General features: G+C 38.4%; 1 protein-coding gene across 1 annotated transcript; it reads left to right on the top strand.

Moving 5' to 3' along the window:
* The first annotated feature begins 22,273 nt into the window (after positions 1 to 22,273).
* LOC135679526 (uncharacterized) lies at positions 22,274 to 22,846 on the top strand. The gene has a single exon (XM_065193390.1). It carries the CDS (start codon positions 22,274 to 22,276, stop codon positions 22,844 to 22,846), a length of 573 nt encoding a protein of 190 aa, XP_065049462.1.
* The last annotated feature ends 268 nt before the right edge of the window (positions 22,847 to 23,114 follow it).

Genomic DNA, 23,114 nt, shown 5'->3' with positions numbered 1-23,114 from the left:
TGAAATCAAATAAAATTAGATCTAACAATATTATGATGCGTACATTTTATTATTGTTCAAAAGAATAAACCTTATCTGATCTACAAACGCACCATCGTCAGATCTGAAATATCAATCTGCAAGAAGACCTAGACATTCCTTCTCCTCTCTTTCTATCTTTTCACAAGACCACTTAGATTGATGGATTAGGGAGAGAGAGATTGAGAAAAAAATCTAAATCTCTTAACTGTGTTGAAATGCGTCTATTTAGACTCTAGAGGTCATATCTATTTATAGGCGAGAGCAGAGGGTCTAGGATAAGTTATTAGGAGAGTTCATCAAGAGCTTCCCCTAAGGAATCCTACTATAACATGAACTTCTTTTCTATTGACCAATAACCATAATCAGAATCCAATCATATCTATAATATATCTTACCTAATTAAATAGGATCACATAATCTAACAGAATGAAAACCAAATTTGATTTCTTCCTTTTCATTTCTTTTGTATTTATTTTCTTTTCCTCCTCTTAATATAGATAACTTATGATGATATTGATATGTCGAAACTAATTAAATTTATTCAATAAAAGAAAAAGGTAAATGGGTTTTGCATCATACAATTTTGCTGCATAAATTTGTCCCGCCTTCATATAATTAAAATATATATTTAGTTTGATGATAGGATATTTTGTCTAAATCAAAAATAGTCACATCCTAGATTTATAAAAAGAATAATAAATCAATAATTTATTATTTATAATTTACATAATAAACTCCCTCTTTTTTTTCTTTTGTCTTTAAATTCAAATCAATGTCTTTACAATAGTAAATATTCTATTAATTAGAAAAAGGACCACATCTATTACAAAGTAGTAGATTACTCTGAAAATAAATATAAGATAAAAACATATCAACAACAACACATGTTGGTAGGAACCTCAAAATAATTATTAAAATAATCTTCAATATTCATGAAATAAAAATAAATATCAATAATTCAATAAGAAATGATAATATATCGATTCATCATAAAACTTATACATAAGAAAAACGATGGTAATTTCTTACATAATAAACAAAATCATGCATCAGCCACATGTCACACATACATAATAACAAAGGCGTACATCACCCGATGGTTCACTCTCCCAACAACGGATGGAGAGGCATATTCCATGGGATAGATTCTTCCCAACAACGGATGGAGATAATCCATATTACACTCCCAATAGCGGATTGAGTGGTATCCCTCGCCCACCTAAGTGGGGACACATTCCTCCTAACAGCGAATGGAGGAACCGTCTAATTATCATGTCTGACAACCTACTAATCCCTAATGGGAATCGTCATACTTGCACTCGGTAGGGATACATAAACATCTATGATCATTCATTTACATTCATCCATTCACTCACGCATGTATTAAGAAATCAATATTATTAAATATTATGAGAAACCATACTTGATATAAATCTACTAGACTATGTTCATTAGTGGCTCCGCATTATGATGGGCCCATAGCTTCTTTCACAGGTTGCACTCCCAATGTGAGCTACTAGTCTCGTTACATCTACTATATGATACTAATCATATCAATATCATAAACATAAGAACATAGAAAATCAATAATCATTTTCAAATGACATCTTTAGATGAAACCTTTCAATTCATCAAATCACAAAGGCATGAAACATCAATCTCTCAATAGTCCTTAATCAACCAAAACTTTAATTGGAATATCTCAATTGACTTAAACCAAACTCAATTTGATTATGATCTAGTGAAACCAACCTCAAATCCTTATATAACCAATCTAGAATCACTCTAGACTAGTCTAATTTAGATTACATTAAGCTCGATTAAGTCAAGTAGGTTTAAACTAGTCAAGTTAGTTTGGAATCACCCTAAACTAGCTTTAACCAATCAAACTTATCTGATTTAGTCAATTAACGAGCTCAAACCAATAAAGGAAAAAGAAATTAGACTATGTCGTATAGTGCTAGCCTAGACCAAACTAGCCCACCTTAGTTTTAGATGGATCACATGCGCTACACATGCCTATTCTAAGTAATAGGTTGAGTTGAGGTACAATGGGTTAGATAGAGGAGCAACGATGTGTCTAATGCCAATCACATAGTTGGGTATGCTTAACTTCATGAACTAGGCTAAGCCTCACTTATAAGTTGAGCTGAGCCTTACCATTGAACTAGGCAATGCTTGGCTCGCGAGATGATCATACCTAGACATATGAGTTGGGGTCGTATCTGATGACATGGATTGGGTCGTACCTAGCCGCATGAGCTGACTCATGCCTGGCCACGTGGTTGAGTCGTACCTTCCCACATGGGCTAGGTCATGCCTAGTTACATGAGTTAGGTTGTACTTGGCCACATGGGCAAGGTCGTATATGACCACATGGGCTGAGTCGATCTGATCTAACAGATCAACCTAACTCAAGTCCAACCCCAATTAGACTCCTCTTATCAAATTAAATTTTAATATTTAAAATTATTGAATATTAACTCAAATCTATTAATTAAAAATTTAAATTCATGATCTTAAATTTAAAACTAATTATATTATAGAATTTCACACATAATTCTTAAAACATAGATATATCTAATTAAATAAATTAGAACCATTATGTTAATTCAAAAATAAAAATTTTAATAATTAAATCAATATTAAAATTCACTTATGCTTAAGAGATCAATATAAATCAAATAATCATACTAATATCACAAATCAATTATTATTATTTACTAACCATAAAATTTCACAATTAAAATATCATCATGCATTATAAAATTATAACAATCTCAACATCAAGATTTCAAAACATAAATCAAAGCTAATTAAAAAAGAAATGATCCTACCTCTCCTATTCTATCTTTTCCTCGATATCATCTCCTCGTGAAGTCCTCTCCTTAATCCTCCCATTGTTAGGCACGGTGAGGAATGAGAGAGGAGTAGTTCCCTTTATATTAGAGAAGATTGAGATCTCCCCATAAGGTAAGTAATAATTTATTCTTATTTTTAATTTATTTTTATTTTTCTTTCACACACAAAGAGAGAAATGTTAGGAATGAGTCAGCACTAAGAGGGGGGAGGGGGGGGTTTGAATTAGTGTAGCAGATAAAATCACATCGGTTTGAAAATCTTTTATACGATAAAAACCAAACTCGGAAGATAACTTGAAATCTCATTCGTATATAAAGTGAAAGTAGTAGGCAAGTAAAAATTCAATTTGCAATGAAGGTAAATTGCTAAAATTGAAATGTAAACCATTTTATAGTGGTTCGGTCATCATGACCTACATCCAGTCCACCGATTCCTCTTCCGTTGAGGCCACCGACATCCACTAACGATCTTCTTTCAATAGGCGAAGATCAACCACCCTTACAACTCGATTCACCTTTTGATAGGTTTAGGAGAGAACCTTTATAACCCCACTTACTCCTCCCTAAACATAATTCTAAACACTTAGGCTAGAGGAGGAGAACTCTCAAGATTACAACACCGTTTTTCCCAATTTATATACTCAGTTGTGTGTATGTTAACCAGGGATGAGAGGGGTATCTATAGGCCTCAAGTTGATTAAAACTTAGAGCCTAAAAAGGTCTCATCCCGGGTTTCCCGGGTCCTGGCGGTACCACCACCTGTGCTGGGCGTTACAACCGTCTGCAGCACCGACACTAGGTGGTACCACCGCCTACAGCACTGACACTGGTGGTACCACCGCCTACAACACTGACACTGGGAGGCGCCACCACCCAGTCTAGCGGTACCACTGCATGAGAGACTATGTCTGGGTGGTACCACCGCCCAGACTAGTAGTACCACCAACTGACACTGACACTAGGTGGTACCACCGCCCAGTCTAGCAATACGACCGCCTGACATGGTCTCAGAAACTATGCCATGACGGTGCCACCTGTTGGGTCACTGTTTGGGCTTTTCACTTGGCCCAACATAGTCCATACATAGGCCCAACTGGCCCCTAATTGGGTTGGCCCAATTCCAATCCCAATTATGTGGTAACTATGAAATTTAAGGCATACACTAAGCAAATCTGGTCCGGTTAGTCTTGGTTTCTTCCGGGGAGCTTTCGGCGATCTTCCGGCGAACTTCCGACGATCTCTCGGCAATGTTCTAGCGGACTCCCGGCAAGCTCCTAAACTTCACGATGATCTTCTTGGCGAGTTCTGATGACCTTCTTCGGTAAGCTCCTAGACTTCTTGGTCAATTCCGGTAGAACTTTCGACGAACGTTCGTACTTCCGACGAACTCTCGAATTCCCAGTGAAATCTCATTCTTGACTTTAGGACTTTATTTTGCTTTATACCTTGATCACTATTGTAGTTAATCCTATACAAATAAAACCAACTTCGATCTAGACAATTATTGCAAAGCTTGAATCATGTTATCTGACATGTCATTGGTTCATCGACGCTTCGTCTAATTCTTCGGTGCATCATCCTCTCTTGCGGCCTATTGCCCAATCGGCTAGTTGACCTCGGCAACTCTGATTTCCTTGGCGCAATTTCTACTCTTCTTGGCCCGATGCCCAAACTCATGGACCGAAGCCTTCTGTCGATACCTCGACCGATCATCCAACTCGACGTCCAATCTTCTGGCATGTTCTATTCTAATCCAACATAATTCTTCCTGCTTTAATTATCTCTCCCTAATCAAAGCATCCCACGTCACTCAAAATGTAGATCAAATCATAAATACTATCAATTGGTTTCATCATCAAAATTCAAGATTCAACAATCTCCCCCCATATTGATAGAACTCTTAGATTCAAAAATTCAAGCAATATGTTATGATAAAATTATACATAACATTATTATACTTCTCCCCCTTTGTCATCAACAAAAAGGAGAAGTGCAACTATCAAGTGTTTGATATATGATTTCAAATCATTGCATAATAAACATAATATCAAGTTTTATCATCATTGCAATTTGGAAGCTAGCAAATTTAGCAAGTGCTACATCATATTAGAACATGCAAACTAGCAAATTTTATATCATTTTAGAGCATGCAAGCTAGCATGTTTTATGTAGGGTTTAGCATGTTTGCTTTTCTTTGTAATGTTCAAGTTGCAAGTTTTGCTTCTTGAGATAGGCAAGTTAGTAATCTTTGCTTCTCTTGTGAGATGAGCAAGCTAGCATATTTTTGCATCTTCTTGAATTGTACTTAGCAAACATTACTTCTATTGAGATTTGCAAGATAGAACTTCTTGCTTCTCTTTTGATTATAAGCTAGCAATTTTTACAATATGTAAGTTTTACAACATACAAGCTAGTAAATTTTTCATTACTTTACAAAATGCATAAACACCAAATCATCATTAATTTTAAAGATGTGCAAGATTATAAATTTTGCAAGTTTACATTTTTGCTTCTTAAGATAGGCTAGCAATTTTTGGTGATGTTCAAGATAGCAAATTCATAATTTTTTGCTTCTCTTTGAGTTGAGTAATCTAGCAGGTTTTGCTCTCCCTTTGTCATTGTCAAAAACAAGGGAGGAATACAATTATGTAATTCTTTTTTCCTTTATAATAATTTTCAAATCATGACAAAGTTAAAGTATCATTCCTTTTTTAATATGGTTGTGCATCATTATAGTTTCAATTTAAAACATGCATAATTTTAAAACATTATATTTCATTCTTATTTAATGCATGATACCAAAAATAAATCAATCATCACTATGGGTATATCACACATGGTACTCAAGCATTCATGATACATCATTTTGGGCATAACATTCATGATGCTAAGACATTGAAATTTTTAAGCATTCATCACTTTATACGTTAAATCAACATTTTGATCATTTATTTTCTCTTTAGCAATTGGCAAAAAGAGACATAGGAGAAAAAAATGATATAATATCTTGATTCATGCATAAGAAATCTCAAGTTATAAATTTTAAAAAATCAAGATAAAGCTCATTCAAATTCAAATCATCAAATTAAAATCATTTTCAAGAGATTCATAAAAAAAAATAGATAGATTTATTAATCTCTCCTTTTTAGATGAATGGTAAGAAGATACATAGGAGTTCAAAAATAAGATCTTGATTCATAGAAAAATCTCATGTATCAAATATCGAGAAATCAAGATGATGATTCATATAAAAAATATATCACAAATTATAATCAATTCATGAATATCAAAAGAACCTTCATGATTCATTTGGATAATTTTCCTCTTTAGTAAATGACAAAAAGAAGCTTAGGATATATAAGATTTTGATTCATAAATCTCAAGAATATGTGAAAGATTTGGATATATCATCTCATTATTAAAATGAATCATACGAAAAGAAATCCAAAATCATCATTAAAATCACTTTTCGGACAACTAAATGAAGGCAATGTATATAGGTTCTTATAAGATCAAAAGATATCTCATTTTCTTTTAGTTTCAAATTTTTGATTGATTTCATGCAAGTATGCCTTTTTTATTTATACCAAATCCATGCATCATTCATTAAAACCGAAAACCAAAGACAAAAATCATCAAGCCTTCCATACAAAAGCCATGCATCACCATCGAAAAAACAATATGGAAATCATCAAGATATTCATTATTGCTTCTTTAAAACATACATAGAATTTAATCATTAGATTTAAATCTAACATTTTATTATATTTTCATAAAACATGTAATTATCATTATCATTTTTAAAATTAGCTAGAAAAAGAAAAGCATGATCTACTTTTATTTATTTATTTATATTTTGTATTTTATATACTAATTTAAAAATAACATATGAAATACATAAGTAATTTCAAAATAAACTAATGGGGTTTCATTTTAGTATTTTACCTCATTGTCGAGAGTCACCAAAGCGAAGTTTGTCGTTTCATCTTCATCAGTTTGCTCCTCTTCTTTGGATGCACTTGTTTCATCCTAAGTCAATTTGAGTGCTTTCTTCTTCTTTGGCAACTTCTTTTTAAGTTTATTTTTATTTTTTAATTCTTATTTAATAAACTTTTTAAATTTTATAGTGAGAAGTTCAAGTTCATCATCACTTGAGCTTTCGCTCGAGTGGTTTTCATTTGTTCTAAGTGTCAAATCCTTTCTGTTCATTGGAAAGTTATTCTTATATTCATCATGATGGGATATAAAGAGAAATAATTTTTATATATAAATAAATACTAGTAGGTCATAACACACAACGGAATTAAATGGAACCACAATCAAATAAAATACCAAGATATACGTGGAAAACCCCTTCAATGTGAAGGGTAAAAATTACGGGGCAAACTAGAGATAATCCACTATAATAATAATGAATATACAAATCTCAATCTTTTGCCCAAAACCCTAGCAACAATCACAAGAGAATAACTAGGATACAAGGATCACGTCATTGTGCACAATATCTAAATCCACCCTAATTCTCCCTAAGTAATCATAGTAAGATTCTACTATAGATCTGATCTAACCTGAGATGAAAGCACTGTTAAATAATTGAGAACAGTCTCTATGTGTTGTCTTTGTCTTCTTCCCTTTCTTTCTCTTCCTTTTCTGCCTTGTTCTCCTCCTTTTCTTTGGAATCTCATGGCTGCTAAAAACTATCTATTTGCTACCTTTTTTTGCCTCCTTTTATAGCCACCACACCCCCCCTAATATAAATTATGGTTAGGTTAAGAGGGGGTGAGCTATGGGTTGATAAAGCCCACCTTGGACTGAATATGGGTTGTTAGCCCAACAACCTCCCCCTTCAGCCCATAAGGGAGGTGTCCCATGACTCCTCAATATGAAGCCATGCCGATCAGCTGTCGACATATTTCCTGTCTTTCTTTTGGTAAGGTCTTTGTTAACATGTCTGTTCCGTTGTCATATGTGTGAATTTTCTAAAGATCATCCATCTCTTCCTACATAGCAACCAACCACTTCTCTTTCTGCTCACTTTCAACTGCTTCCTAGTAACTCTTTGGTTCACCTGCATCAATAAGCATCACATACTCATCTGTAGAGTATCTTCTGGAGGGTTGACGTTGTCTAAAAGATCTTCTTAACTGAGGTTCTGCAGGAAGTTGCTCTCCAACTTCTTCTTGCTCAACATGTCCTATAGGTAGATCAACATTAGGCTCTACACCATCTTCCTGCACATCTCCCTCATCACCTTGATATACAAGAGGAGTAACTGGGTCACAATCTACTAATCCTTCTATAGAAGTCTTGGCCGGTGTCTTCTTCTTCAAATCCTCAATGGTTTGATCCTCAAAGAAGACTACATTGTTAGGATCGGAGTGGCACTAAGAGGGGGGGGTGAATTAGTGCAGCGGATTAAAACTTCGGTTTTAGTAAAATCTTTCGTACGATAAGAACGGAACTTGAAAAGCTTAACTTGAAAGCGTATTCTTAAAGTTGCGCAGCAAAGGTAATGATGAAACAAAGCAAGTAAGAAGATTTGCAGTAATGTAAATGACAATAAGAAATGCAAACCAGAGATTACGCCGTTTTTAAAGTGGTTCGGTCAAGTGACCTACATCCACTTGTGAGGCCCCTCTTCGATGAGGCTTCCACCTTCCACTAGCAAATCTCTTGAAAGTGAAGGGTGAATACCCCTCTTACAACTTTTACAAGCGGTTCACTCTCTTACAGATTTTCAACAAGAAAGGAGGTGAACACTAGCAAATTGAAAACAAGACAAGCTAACACTTTTCTAAGGCTTTTCTCTCAAACACTTGCTGCTCAAAAAGTTGTTCTCTCAGCTGAGATTTGAGGGGTATTTATAGGCCTCAAGAGGATTCAAATTTGGGCTTCAAAATTTGAATTCTCTTTGGGTTCCCGCTGTTGGAGGTGCCACCGCCCAGCCAAGCGGTGCCACCGCCCAATGCTCGGGTGCTGGGCGGTGCCACCGCCCAGCTAGGAGGTGTCACCGCCCAGCTCTCGGGTGTTGGGCGGTGCCACCGCCCAGCTAGGCGGTGCCACCGCCTACAGTGTTTTCAGCCCACTAGTTAGGCTTCAATCTTGCCCCAAACTAGTCCGAACTTGGGCCCAATTGGCCCCTACTTGGGTTATAGGATTAACACCTAATCCTAACCCTAATTAATGTGCTAACTACGAATTTAAAGACATTTTCTAAGCTATTACAAAGTCCGCAAGTCAAGACTTCTTCCGGCGAGCTTCTAGCGAACTTCCGACGGTCTTCCGATAAACTCTCGGAAACCATTCTGCGGACTCCCGGCAAGCTCCTAGACTTCACGATTTGATCTTGGCGAGTTCCAACGAGCTTCTTTGGTAAGCTCCGATCTTTCTCGGCGAGCTCCGCGAACTTCCAACGAACCTTCCGGCGAGCTTCCGAAAAACCCTTCGGCAAGCTCCCTACTCATTCTCGGCTAGTTCCGGCAGCATTCCCGACGAACCTTCGGACTTCCGTCGAACTCTCGAACTCCCAACGAATCCTTCGCGCTTGACTCCAGCACTTTGTTTCGCTTTATGTCTTCATCGTTATCATAGTTAATCCTGCACACACAAACCAAAACTCTACTCCGATCTAGACAATTATTATAAAGCGAATTGACATTCTGTTGCTCGGCACGTCATTGGTTGGCGCTTCGTCCGATTCTTCGGCGCATCGTCCTCTCTTGCGGCTTATTGCCCAATCGGCGGTTGACCTCCACAACGCCGATATCCTTGGCGCAATTCCGCTCTTGGCCCGATGCCCGACGCCCGAAGCCTTCTGCCATCCAATATCCTGACGTGATCTCCTCCGACGCAACGTCAATTCCTCCTGCGTTAATTGTCTAATCCTGATCGAGTAGACCTGTATCACTCAAAATGTAGTCAAACATTTAAACACAATCAATTAGTTGTCATCATCAAAATCCGAGATTCAACAATCTCCCCCTTTTTGATGATGACAACTAATTGATGACTAACGGAGTTAACCTTAACTCCCCGGAGTTTAACTAAACTTCCCCTATCAATATGCCATTGATAGAACACTTGGATTATCCCAAATCCAAGTAACATTCATCACATGTTATGAAAAAATTTAAACTATCATGCAAATATATAAAATATTTAATTCAATGCATGAAGTCATCAATATACTTCTCCCCCTATGTCATCAACAAAAAGGAGAAGTAGCTACTCTTATGTGTTTATTATATGGGTTCAAACCATTGCATGAAAAACATAATATTAAATTTTTATCATCATGCAATTTTGAAGATAGAAAATTTAGCAAGTAATGCATAATGCTTGGGACATTCAAGCTATCAAGTTTTAGATATACAAGTTTTACAGCATATAAGATAGCACTTTTGGTAATGTTCAAGATAGCAAGTTCTACATCATGCAAGCTAGCAATATTGAGATGTTCAAGAAAGCAACTCTTGCTTCTTGAAATATGCAAATTGTAAGCTAGCAAATTTTTGCTTCCTTTGCAATGTTTGAGCTAGCAATTTTGCTTCCGTTGCAAAGTGCAAGTTAGTATGTTTTGCATCTTGAGATAAACAAGATTGTATTTTTGGTATGCAAATTTATAGTATACAAGCTATCAACTTTTGCACATAAAAAGTTAGCAAAATTTTACATCTTTTGAGATGTGCAAGATGGACTATTTTGCCTCTTTTCAAATTGTGCAAGCTAGCAAATTTGCTATCTAGCAAGTTTTGCTCCCCCTTTGTCAGTGTCAAATAGAAGGGAATAACAATACAATCATGTAATTCATTTCTCTTTACTATAATATTCAAATCATGATAAGGGTAAATAATAAAGATGAAAAATGAATGTCAAAAGACATATAACATTTTTGACAAATTTCTTCTTTTGTAGATAGAAAACATGATAGGAAACAATCTTGATTCAAAAAGAAAACTCAAGTTATAAATTATCAAGATGTCAAGTAGCATGTCATGGTTTACAAAAACAAGTTTCTTGCTAGTTAATAGCAAAAAGAATCTCAATTCATGCATATAAAATCTTATGATTCACATAGAACATCTCCTCTTTTATAAAACGAGAGAATCATGATGAAGAATCTTGATTTACATAGAGTTTCAAAATATAATTATCAATATCATGAATACTAAAAGACCATGAAAATTTTGATAAATATCCTTTTAAATAGAAAACAAACTTGATTCATTCAATAGAAAATTGTGAGAAATCAAGATCATGATTTCAATAAAATCCATTAAATTCAAATCATTTTCATAATCTATGAGATTCATAAAAATAATACAAATGGATTCATCAAAATCAATAATATAGAAAAAATAATTTTCAAGAAGAAAAATGTTCTTCTCTTTTAGTTGCTTCAATTCATGTAATTTATTTCATTCAAGCATGCCTCCCTTTTTTTTTATGTCAAATAAAAACATGTATCATGTTTAAAACCGAAAGTGCTAGATTTATTATGACAAGGATCAATAAGGCACTTTCATTATGGTAAAAAGAAAATCGATAATCTGTAAATTACAAGATTCATTATGCATAATTTTAAAAATCTTATGCATAGAACAAAATCATCAATCATGATATCAAGACATTTATCATTTAAAGCATTCATGATTCACATCATATGCAATACATCACATATATTATCATAATAAAAGGCATAAGTATTGCATGCATCATTCCAAATTATAAATATTTCAAATCATAATGGTATTAATTTGTCAAATTGCATCCTACCATGCATGATCATAACTTTTCATTTGTATGCATCAAAATAATCTCAAGAGTATTTCATGCATGATTTTATATCACCAAAAAAGGAATATCAAGAAGAAAATAATTGGTGATGAGATAAACATTTCATGAATTTAAGGAATTACATAAAAATTTTATCATGAAGGATTAGAACATGTGAATACCAGAAGACATGATTTCTTTTTGAAAAACCTACTCATTAATAATCAAAAGAAAATCTTAGGAGATCGATTAATGAAAAATCTTGATTCATAATAAATCTTAATTTGTAAATATCACAGAATCAAGATCATGATTTTAGATAAAACTCATTCAAATTCAAATCGTCTAAATCATCAAAATCTCAACATTTCTTTCAAGAGATTCAAAATGACATAAATAATTTTATTGGTCTCTTAGGTATAAATCAATAAGATAGAGAAAAAGAAAATTTTCAATAAAAAATCTTTCCTCCTTTTGTTTCAACTTATTGATTGATTCCATGCATGCATCTCCTTTTCTTTCAAATCCATGCATCATCGTTTTAAAACAAAAAAAATCAAAGATCATCAAGATAAAAAAGTGCAACACATAATTCCAAAAAAAAAATGATTTCAACTCATTACTTCAAGTCAAATCAATATCATGATTTTGATATAACTCATTTGTAATTCAAATCATCAAACCAAAATCATTTTCAAGGGATTCATATAAATCAACAAGATAGAGAAAAATAATTTTCAAGAACAATGCTTTTCTCTTTTTAGTTATTTAAATTCATGTCATTTATGCTAGATAAAAATGTGCATCAACATTTAGGATCGAAAAATGAATTTTGTCATAAAAACCATCAAGACCAAAAAATCATCATGTATAACTTTACAATCTCATGCATAAAATCATCAAATCATAGCATCAAAACTTTCAATAGTTTCATTACAACATCAAGTAAGGTTTTATTGAACATAATTTTGAATGATTCTTATAGATATTTAAAATTTCTTTAGTTTTACTTTATATGATTGACTTTATATTAGCATGCTTCAAATTTTTGTTCTTATGTCAAAACTATACATCATGTTTGAAAACCAAAGATAAGGTTCATAAAAAAAATCATCAAACCTTCCATTCAAAAGTCATGCATCGTCATTGAAAATTAATATGGAAATCATCAAAGTACAAATTCTTGCTTCTCAAGCACATATATAAGATTAATCTTACTAGGTGTATAAGCATTATATTTATATCTAACATTTTATTGCATTAACATAACACAAGCAATTTTCAAGAAAATTAATCCTAAACTAAATTAAAAATAACTCAAGAAGGTATTATGTAATTTCGAAATAAATTAGTGGGATTTTGATTACCTCATTGTTGAAAGAGGGTGAGGCATAGTTTGCCACCTCGCCTTTCTTGATTTTCTCCTCGTCTTCGGAAGAGCTCAATTCATCCCAACTTTTGTTCTTCTTGCGTTCAAAGCAAGTAGTTCCATTCTTTTTGCTTTTTAATTTTTGTTTCATTAGTAGTTTAAGTTCACCATCACTTGAGCTTATGCTCGAGTGGTCTTCATGTGTTCTATGTCCCAAATCCTTCCTATCATTTGGAAGGTTGTTCTCGAGTTTCTTTTTTGTCACATTGTTCATTTCGTAGGTCATTAGAGACCCAATAAGTTCTTTGAGAGGGAATGTTTTAAGGTCCTTGGCCTCTTGAATGGCCGTAACTTTTGGATCCCAACTTTTTGGAAGGGATCTTAAGATTTTAGTGACTAGTTCAAAATTAGTAAAATCTTTACCAAGAGCTTTGAGTCCATTGATGACATCCGTAAACCGGGTGTACATGTCTCCAATGGACTCACTTGGTTTCATTCGGAAAAGTTCGTAAGAGTGCACAAGGATGTTGATTTTGGACTCTTTCACTCGGCTAGTGCCTTCATGAGTGACCTCAAGAGTTCTCCAAATATCAAAAGCCGAATCACACATTGAAACACGATTAAATTCGTTTTTGTCTAGTGCACAAAACAAGGCATTCATAGCCTTTGCATTTAAAGCAAAAACCTTCTTCTCCGATTCATTCCATTCGCTCATCGGAAGAGAAGATTTTTGAAATCCATTCTCGACAATAGACCAAAGCTCAAAGTCCATAGAAATGAGGAAGATTCTCATGCGAGTCTTCCAATATGTGTAATCCGACCCATTAAACAAAGGTGGTCGTGCAATAGAATGGCCCTCTTGCATGCCGGAGTAAGTCATCTCTCTTGGGTATTAAACCAAATATGAGAGATAACCTTGCTCTGATACCAATTGTTAGGATCGGAGTGGCACTAAGAGGGGGGGGTGAATTAGTGCAGCGGATTAAAACTTCGGTTTTAGTAAAATCTTTCGTACGATAAGAACGGAACTTGAAAAGCTTAACTTGAAAGCGTATTCTTAAAGTTGCGCAGCAAAGGTAATGATGAAACAAAGCAAGTAAGAAGATTTGCAGTAATGTAAATGACAATAAGAAATGCAAACCAGAGATTACGCCGTTTTTAAAGTGGTTCGGTCAAGTGACCTACATCCACTTGTGAGGCCCCTCTTCGATGAGGCTTCCACCTTCCACTAGCAAATCTCTTGAAAGTGAAGGGTGAATACCCCTCTTACAACTTTTACAAGCGGTTCACTCTCTTACAGATTTTCAACAAGAAAGGAGGTGAACACTAGCAAATTGAAAACAAGACAAGCTAACACTTTTCTAAGGCTTTTCTCTCAAACACTTGCTGCTCAAAAAGTTGTTCTCTCAGCTGAGATTTGAGGGGTATTTATAGGCCTCAAGAGGATTCAAATTTGGGCTTCAAAATTTGAATTCTCTTTGGGTTCCCGCTGTTGGAGGTGCCACCGCCCAGCCAAGCGGTGCCACCGCCCAATGCTCGGGTGCTGGGCGGTGCCACCGCCCAGCTAGGAGGTGTCACCGCCCAGCTCTCGGGTGTTGGGCGGTGCCACCGCCCAGCTAGGCGGTGCCACCGCCTACAGTGTTTTCAGCCCACTAGTTAGGCTTCAATCTTGCCCCAAACTAGTCCGAACTTGGGCCCAATTGGCCCCTACTTGGGTTATAGGATTAACACCTAATCCTAACCCTAATTAATGTGCTAACTACGAATTTAAAGACATTTTCTAAGCTATTACAAAGTCCGCAAGTCAAGACTTCTTCCGGCGAGCTTCTAGCGAACTTCCGACGGTCTTCCGATAAACTCTCGGAAACCATTCTGCGGACTCCCGGCAAGCTCCTAGACTTCACGATTTGATCTTGGCGAGTTCCAACGAGCTTCTTTGGTAAGCTCCGATCTTTCTCGGCGAGCTCCGCGAACTTCCAACGAACCTTCCGGCGAGCTTCCGAAAAACCCTTCGGCAAGCTCCCTACTCATTCTCGGCTAGTTCCGGCAGCATTCCCGACGAACCTTCGGACTTCCGTCGAACTCTCGAACTCCCAACGAATCCTTCGCGCTTGACTCCAGCACTTTGTTTCGCTTTATGTCTTCATCGTTATCATAGTTAATCCTGCACACACAAACCAAAACTCTACTCCGATCTAGACAATTATTATAAAGCGAATTGACATTCTGTTGCTCGGCACGTCATTGGTTGGCGCTTCGTCCGATTCTTCGGCGCATCGTCCTCTCTTGCGGCTTATTGCCCAATCGGCGGTTGACCTCCACAACGCCGATATCCTTGGCGCAATTCCGCTCTTGGCCCGATGCCCGACGCCCGAAGCCTTCTGCCATCCAATATCCTGACGTGATCTCCTCCGACGCAACGTCAATTCCTCCTGCGTTAATTGTCTAATCCTGATCGAGTAGACCTGTATCACTCAAAATGTAGTCAAACATTTAAACACAATCAATTAGTTGTCATCATCAAAATCCGAGATTCAACATACATCTCTATTTCTGAACACCTTCTGCTTTTCTGGATCCCAAAGCCTATAACCAAACAGATCGTGTGAGTAACCAAGAAAAATACATTCTTTAGTCTTATCATCCAGCTTGGACCTCTCATTGTCTGGAATATATGCAAATGCATGACAACCAAACACTCTCAAATGCCTGTACGAAACATCTTTCCCTGACCATACATGCTCTGCACCATCACCATATAAAGCTGTACATGGTGACAAGTTGATCACATCAACTGTAGTTCTCAAAGTCTCATCCCAAAACCTTTTGGGTAGCTTGGCCTGTGAAAGCATACATCTGATCTTTTCCATGATGGTGCAGTTCATCCTCTCTGCAATTGCATTATGTTGAGGTGTACTAGGAACTATCTTATGTTATATCGCATGTGACCTGCAATAATCATTAAATAATCCTGTGCACTCACCACTATTATCTGATCTTATGCATTTCAATTATCTTTCTATCTCCCTTTTAACTTTGGCATGAAACTCTTTGAAGACATTAATCACCTGATCTTTGGTCTTCAAAGCATAAGCCCAAACTTTCCTAAAAAAATCTTCTATAAAAGTGACAAAATAAAGTGCACCACTTATACCAAGAACATCAATAGATCCACCAGGAGTTTTTGTCCTCAAAGGACTACATACATCTGTATAAACATGGTATAAGGTATGTATTTTTATAGACAAAGTAGGACTAGCAAATGAAACTCTATGTTGTTTACCAGCCAAACAATCAATACAAGGGTTCAAATGTATACCTCTGAGGTCTAGCAATACCTCTCTCTTGGAAAGAGCTTGCAGCCCCTTCTCGCTCATGTGTCCCAATCGCCTATGCCACAACTCCATACTGAAGTCTTTCTCTATAGTATTTAATTGCTCACCACAAGCTTTGGCCTGCAACTTGTATAAAGTATGATATTTCTTTCCACTAGCTATAACAAGAGAACCCTTACTGAGCTTCCATTGCCCTTTGTAAAATCTGCTATCATAGTCTTCATCATCTAGTCTTCCAATTGAAATTAAATTCAATCTCAAGTCAACCACATGCCTCACATCTTTAAGTACCAACTTACTGAGCTTCCATTGCCCTTTGTAAAATCTGCTATCATAGTCTTCATCATCTAGTCTTCCAATTGAAATTAAATTCAATCTCAAGTCAACCACATGCCTCACATCTTTAAGTACCAACTTGTAGGCAAGGTTGGTTTTTAAATGGATATCACCCATGCCAATGATGTCTGTCATGCCATAGTTGCCCATCTTGACAATACCAAAATTTTCAGACCTATAAGTACCAAAAAACTCCCTCCGTGGTGTAACATGATAAGAAGTACCTGTGTCAATTATCCACTCAAGATACTGACAAAAAAAAAAAATATATCATCAGAAAGAGATAAAATCAAATAATCACCACCCTACACTATAGTTGTAGTATTATGCTTTGACTCTATAGACTCCACTTCTTTTTTCTTTTTCTTACCCTTCTTAGATTGCTTACATTGGTTCTTATAATGTCATTTCTCACCACAGTTATAACAAATAATATCTTTTCTTGATCTTGACTTGCTTCTACCCATACATGAACTGCTTCTAGACTTTGACCTTCCTCTGTTCTCTGATATAAGTTCCTGTGAATCATTCTGAGATGTTGAATTCTTTCTTCTCAACTCCTCATTCAACAAACTGATTGTTACTTGACTCCCTCTCTATATTTTAGGTTCATAAGTTTTTTGATCAAAAAAGCTTTGTTACCAGTTATTTTTCTTTCATAGAGACCTTCCAATTTTTTCCAAAGAGAATATGCAGAACTTTCAATAGAAACATGGTGAAAGACACTATCATCAAGCCACTGTTGAATAAACCCAACTATTTTTTGATCTAACCTCTTCCACTCATCATCTGTCATAGTTGTGGGTTTTGCACTATCCCCCTACAAAGGTCCATACAAATCTTTGGAATATAAGAGATCTTCCATTCTTGGTTCCATATCATCCAATTGTTTCCATTTAAACTAATCATGCTAGAAACATTACTAGCCTCTATGTTCAAATACAAAAATTAAATCACCACAACCCTGCTCTTATACCAATTGATGGGATATAAAGAGAAATAACTTTTGTATATGAACAAATACTAGTAGGCCATAACACACAACGTAATTAAATGGAACCACAATCAAATAAAACACCAAGATATACGTGGAAAATCCCTTCAATGTGAAGGGTAAAAATCATGGGCGAACTAGAGATAATCCACTATAGTAATAATGAATATACAAATCTCAAACTCTTACCCAAAACCCTAGTAACAATTACAAGAGAATAACTGGGATATAAGGATCACCTCACTATGCAAAATATCTAAATCCTCCCTAATTCTCCCCAAGTAATCACAGTAAGAATCTACTGTAGATCTGATCTAACTTGAGATGAAAGCAATGCTAGATGATTGAGAACAGTCTATCTGTGTTGTCCTTGTCTTCTTCCTTTTCTTTCTCTTCCTTTTCTGCCTTGTTCTCCTCCTTTTCTTTGGAATCCCGTGGCTGCCAAAAACTACCTAGTTGCAACCTTTTTCTGCGTCTTTTTATAACCACCACACCCCTCCTAATATAAATTAGGGTTAGGTTAAGAGGGGGTGAGCTGTGGGCTGATAAAGCCGACCTTGGGCTGAATATGGGATGTCAGTCCAACACATCATGCACCTTGCATTACATTTCATAGGTCATTAATGACCCGATAAGTTCTTCAAGGGGGGAAATAGTTCAAGTTTTTTTATTCTTGAATAACCGTTACTTTCGAATTCTAATATTTAGAAAGTGGTCGTAAAACTTTATTCACAAGTTCAAGATTCGAAAAACTTTTACCAAGAGTTTTTAGACTATTGACGACATCCATAAAACAGGTGTACATGTCTCCAATAGTCTCGCTTGGTTTTATTTGAAATAGTTCAAAATTATGCATCAAAAGATTTATCTTAGAATCTTTTACTCTACTAGTACCTTCATGTGTGTGCTAAATGTCAAAAGTCGTTTCGTAAGTAGAAATCCAATTGAATTCATTTTTGTCTAAAGTGCAAAATATAGTGTTCATACCTCTAGCATTTAAAGAAAAAGTTTTTTTCTTCAAATCATTCCATTCTTTCATTGGAGTAGAAGACTTTTTAAAACCGCTTTCGATAATATTCCATAAATTTAAATCCAAAGAAAGCAAGAAAACTCACATTCAAGTTTTTCAATATATGTATTCTATCTCATTGAACATGAGAGGACAAACAATAGAAAAACCCTCTTAAAATCTGAAAAGAATCATTTCTCTTGGGTGTTAAACTAAATGAGAAATAACGTAGCTTTTATACCAACTATTAGGAACGAGTCGACACTAAGAGGGGGGTGAATTAGTGCAGCGGATAAAATCATGTCGGTTTGAAAATCTTTCATATGATAAAAATCGAACTCTGAAGATAACTTGAAATCTCGTTTGTATATGTAGTGAAAGTAGTAGGCAAGTAAAAATTCAGTTTGCAGTGAAGGTAAATTGCTCAAATAGAAATACAAACCATTTTATAGTGGTTCGATCGTTGTGACCTACATCCACTCCACCGATTCCTCTTCCGTTGAGGCCACCGACATCCATAATGATCTTCCTTCAATGGATGAAGATCAACCATCTTTACAACTCGATTCACCTTTTGACAAGTTCAGGAGGGAACATTTACAACCCTACTTACTCCTCCCTAAATAGAATTCTAAACGCTTAGGCTAGAGGAGGAGAACTCTCAAGATTACAATAGTGTTTTTCCCAAATTGTATACTCAGTTGTATGTATGTTAACCAAGGATAAGAGGGGTATTTATAGGCCTCAAGTTGATTCAAACTTGGAGCTAAAAAGGCCTCATCCCGGGTTTCTCGGGTTCTGGCGGTGCCACCGCCTGTGTTGGGCGGTACCATCGCCTGCAGCATTGATACTGGGCGGTACTGTTGAATCTCAGATTTTGATGATGAAATCAATTGGTAAATTGTTTAACCTAATCTATGTGTTGAGATAAGTGTGCAGGATTAACTCCGATAGTAGTAAGGCGTAAAGTATCTGATGAGCCAGAATCGAAGATTTGAACAATGTACCAGGAGCTCACCGAGAGTGTTAGGATCAAGAGTGGCACTAAGAGGGGGGGGTGAATTAGTACAGCGAAAAACTTTTATGATTTCAGAAAAATGTTCATTTCGATTAAAACTGATTCTGACACAAATGGTTTCAATTCAATTTGTTTCGGAGAGAAGTTGGACTTGAAAGCTTTTGTAAAAGTGCAAGAGAAGATTATGAAGGTTTGTAGTAATGTAAATTGCACAAATAAAAAGCAAACCAAGATTTAGAGTGGTTCAGTCAATGTGACCTACATCCACTTTCCGATTCCTCCTCCGACGAGGTCACTAGTGTCCACTAAAGGCCTTCCTTCAATAGGTGAAGACCGAACACCTCTTTACAATGCTTTCTCCCTTTCCCGGTGATAGGGCATATTTTGGCCCTAGATGAATCATCGGCAACACCACGCATCATCAGCCACCAACACAATGCCACATGCCATCAAAACCACGAGGTACATGCCACGTCAAGTTCGGTACCAATACACTATGCAACTTGACCACCCTAAGAGTTCGGGGTGGTGCCGACTGCTCCTGGGGTAGAGCCGTCTGATGCCACTCAAGCACCCCCAAAAGACGCCATCTCGTGAGAGAAGTCATCCCGCCCCCAGGAAAGTCAGCGGCCACGCCGATCCGAGGCCGAACCCAACCTTCGCATGCAGGTATAAAAACCCCTGGCCAATGCTCGGTCAGAGGGGAGAAGAAAGGGAATATCGAATACTCGATTAACTTGCTCGTTGGAGGGGCCAAAGTTAGGAAGCTCCCGACGAAGGCCATTTTGCAGGAAGTTGGACACCCCCGAGCGGCAAGCACCTCAATCCAGGGATTGCCACCCAGTACACAAGGGCGCACTACCATTCATCCCAGAGTCAGAGAGACGCATCCCATTGCAAACGATGCTTGGGTCGGCAAACTGAGAAACTCGGATCAACATCTTCTCACAAGGGTCCAACCGCCTCCGCCAGTCCAACACTTGTCTGAGTTGCTCCCAAATGGCCACTCCCGACCGGTGGACACCTCGACCCAAGAGACACCTTCCGTCGTGTAAAGGAGAGCAATGAGCCGGTCCAGATCCCAACCAACGTCTGCCAATATTCCTTCCCGAGGGCGCGGCCACCGCATCATCCTACCCGCCCAGCAAGAAGCTCCTGACATTGACCCGCAGACCTAACCGTGCTGACTCATCAGCCACGGTACTTTTGTTCACTACTATTTTGGCACTAGAAGGAGGGTTTGAATGTCGCAGGAACAGCTGGCAGGAACTTGCCCCGCGAGGGAACCCCCGACCGACCTCCCATCCGCTGAGCTAGAAAGTCAAGCCCTCCCCGCCCCTACGGACGGGAGGATACCATCTTCGATGCTTGATCGCTACTAACATCTATTCAATGACCCGGGATTGTCACCCCCGAGGCTTGCCCCGGGGCCGTCGGTCGTGACACCCGAGGCATTCCTTGGCCTAACCAAGCAAGTGCAGGCTATGTCGGGCATGATGCAGACACTCGCCCCGATTATCACTCAAATCGTGCAACTAGCGACGCCTCCAATCGATCCAGTCCGGCAACCCTCGAATGGGGAGCAGGTCGAGATCGGAGAAGCCTGTGAGTGAGTGATAGACCCGAGGAGTCCTCCCGAGCAAAACGCAACCGTACCTTGCCGAGCCATGCTACCTTGTTTTGAGCCTAACACCATATCGCCTGACTCGGCGGACGACTCGCTTAGAGCCCAATTGTCCCAGGTCAATCAGCACCTAGACAAGTTCTAGTGCAAGCTTAGAAAGTTTCAGAGTGAGTCCAGCGAGGGCGCCTCAGGCGGGGTCCCCCCCTTCACCTGGGAAGTACAAGATAAACCGATACCCCTCAACTTCAGGCTCTCGACATTGGAAACATATGACGGAATCTCTAATCCCATGGAGCACGTCTCTGTGTTCCGGGCCTAGATGGCCATCTATAGAGCCTCCGATGTGCTAATGTGCCAAGCATTTCCGACCACTTTGAGGGGTTCGACACGAACATGGTTCAGCCAGTAACGCCAAGCCTCGGTCTCGTCCTTCGAGCAGCTTGCCGAGGAATTTGAGCAAAACTTCCTCACCAGCGCATGGCCCAGGCCTTCCATGGCCACTCTGCTAGCACTATCCCAGTGCGAGGATGAGTCGCTCTCTTAGTTCGTGGCACGGTTTGCCATAGAAATCAGGTAGTTTCCGGATGCTCACCCTTCTCTAATCTTGTAGGCCTTTTTGATGGGTCTAAAACCTTCGAGGTTCTTTTGGTCACTGATCAAGAAGCCACCAATCACGATCTTCGAAATGCTCCAACGTGCCAACCAGTACATCGCCACCGAGGCTCTAGTGGAGGGGAGGCACGTAGAAGGCAAGAAGCCAAGGATGGAGCTGCCTCAGGGCACGACCTCGGCAGTCCCGACACATCCCCACCGTGGGCTCAACCGACAAGAGCTACTACTCCCAAGGCCCCCACCTCTTCCCCTAAATGCGTCCCACACCGAGATCTTCCTCTAGATCAAGGAGATGGGTTTCTTGCAGTAACCTCGCCCTATGAAGGCTACCCGCAAAGATCAATCCAAATATTGTAGGTTCCACCGGGACTACGGTCACGACACAGAGGACTGCCACGACCTCATGAATCAGATAGAGGCACTAATCCGAAGAGGCCATCTCGGATGCTACCTCAAATCCCGGGAGGCGACTCCACCCCCCAGAGGACCCCCCGAGAGACAGATCGATGTTATCTCTAGCGGGCCAGTAGCCGGCGACAATAGCATGGTAGCAAGAAAGGCCTACGCACATAGCATGGTGGAGAAGCGCCCCCGGCCCGAGCACGAGCCTAAAATTACCTTTGGGGCAGGAGGGGTCGAGCGCTCCCACCATGACGATGCTCTGGTGATCTCCATCCAGATAGCCAACGCCCGAGTTAAGAGGGTGATGGTTGACACTGGGAGTTCTGTTGACGTTCTCTACTTAGATGCCTTCAAGAGGCTTGACTTGACCAAGGGAGATCTTACCCCTTTGGCATCAGCACTTAAAGGGTTTACTGGGGGTCCATCTCCCTGCTCGGGACCACAGTACTCCCCATCACCCTCGGGGAGGAGCCGAAAGAGAAAACAATAATGACCACCTTCATGGTAGTCAACTTGCCCTCGGCCTACAACGTCATCCTCGGCTGCCCAACCCTCAACAAGATCAAGGCAGTGGTCTCCACCAATCACAGAACCATCAAGTTCCCAACCTCAGCTGGGGTTGGGGAGGCCCGAAGCGACCCAGGGGAGTCAAGGCGATGCTACCTCACTACGGTTGCTCTCCAAGCAAAGCTGCACCCAACTCTGGTTCCCGACCCCCGTGAAGCACCCATACCACATGTGGCGTCGGAGCCTCCTGA

This window comes from Musa acuminata, chromosome BXJ1-1, assembly GCF_036884655.1.
Source record: "Musa acuminata AAA Group cultivar baxijiao chromosome BXJ1-1, Cavendish_Baxijiao_AAA, whole genome shotgun sequence".
Classification (NCBI taxonomy): Eukaryota; Viridiplantae; Streptophyta; class Magnoliopsida; order Zingiberales; family Musaceae; genus Musa; species Musa acuminata.
The sequence above is the reverse complement of the archived record's forward strand: the minus strand, read 5'-3'. Positions and strand labels throughout refer to the sequence as shown.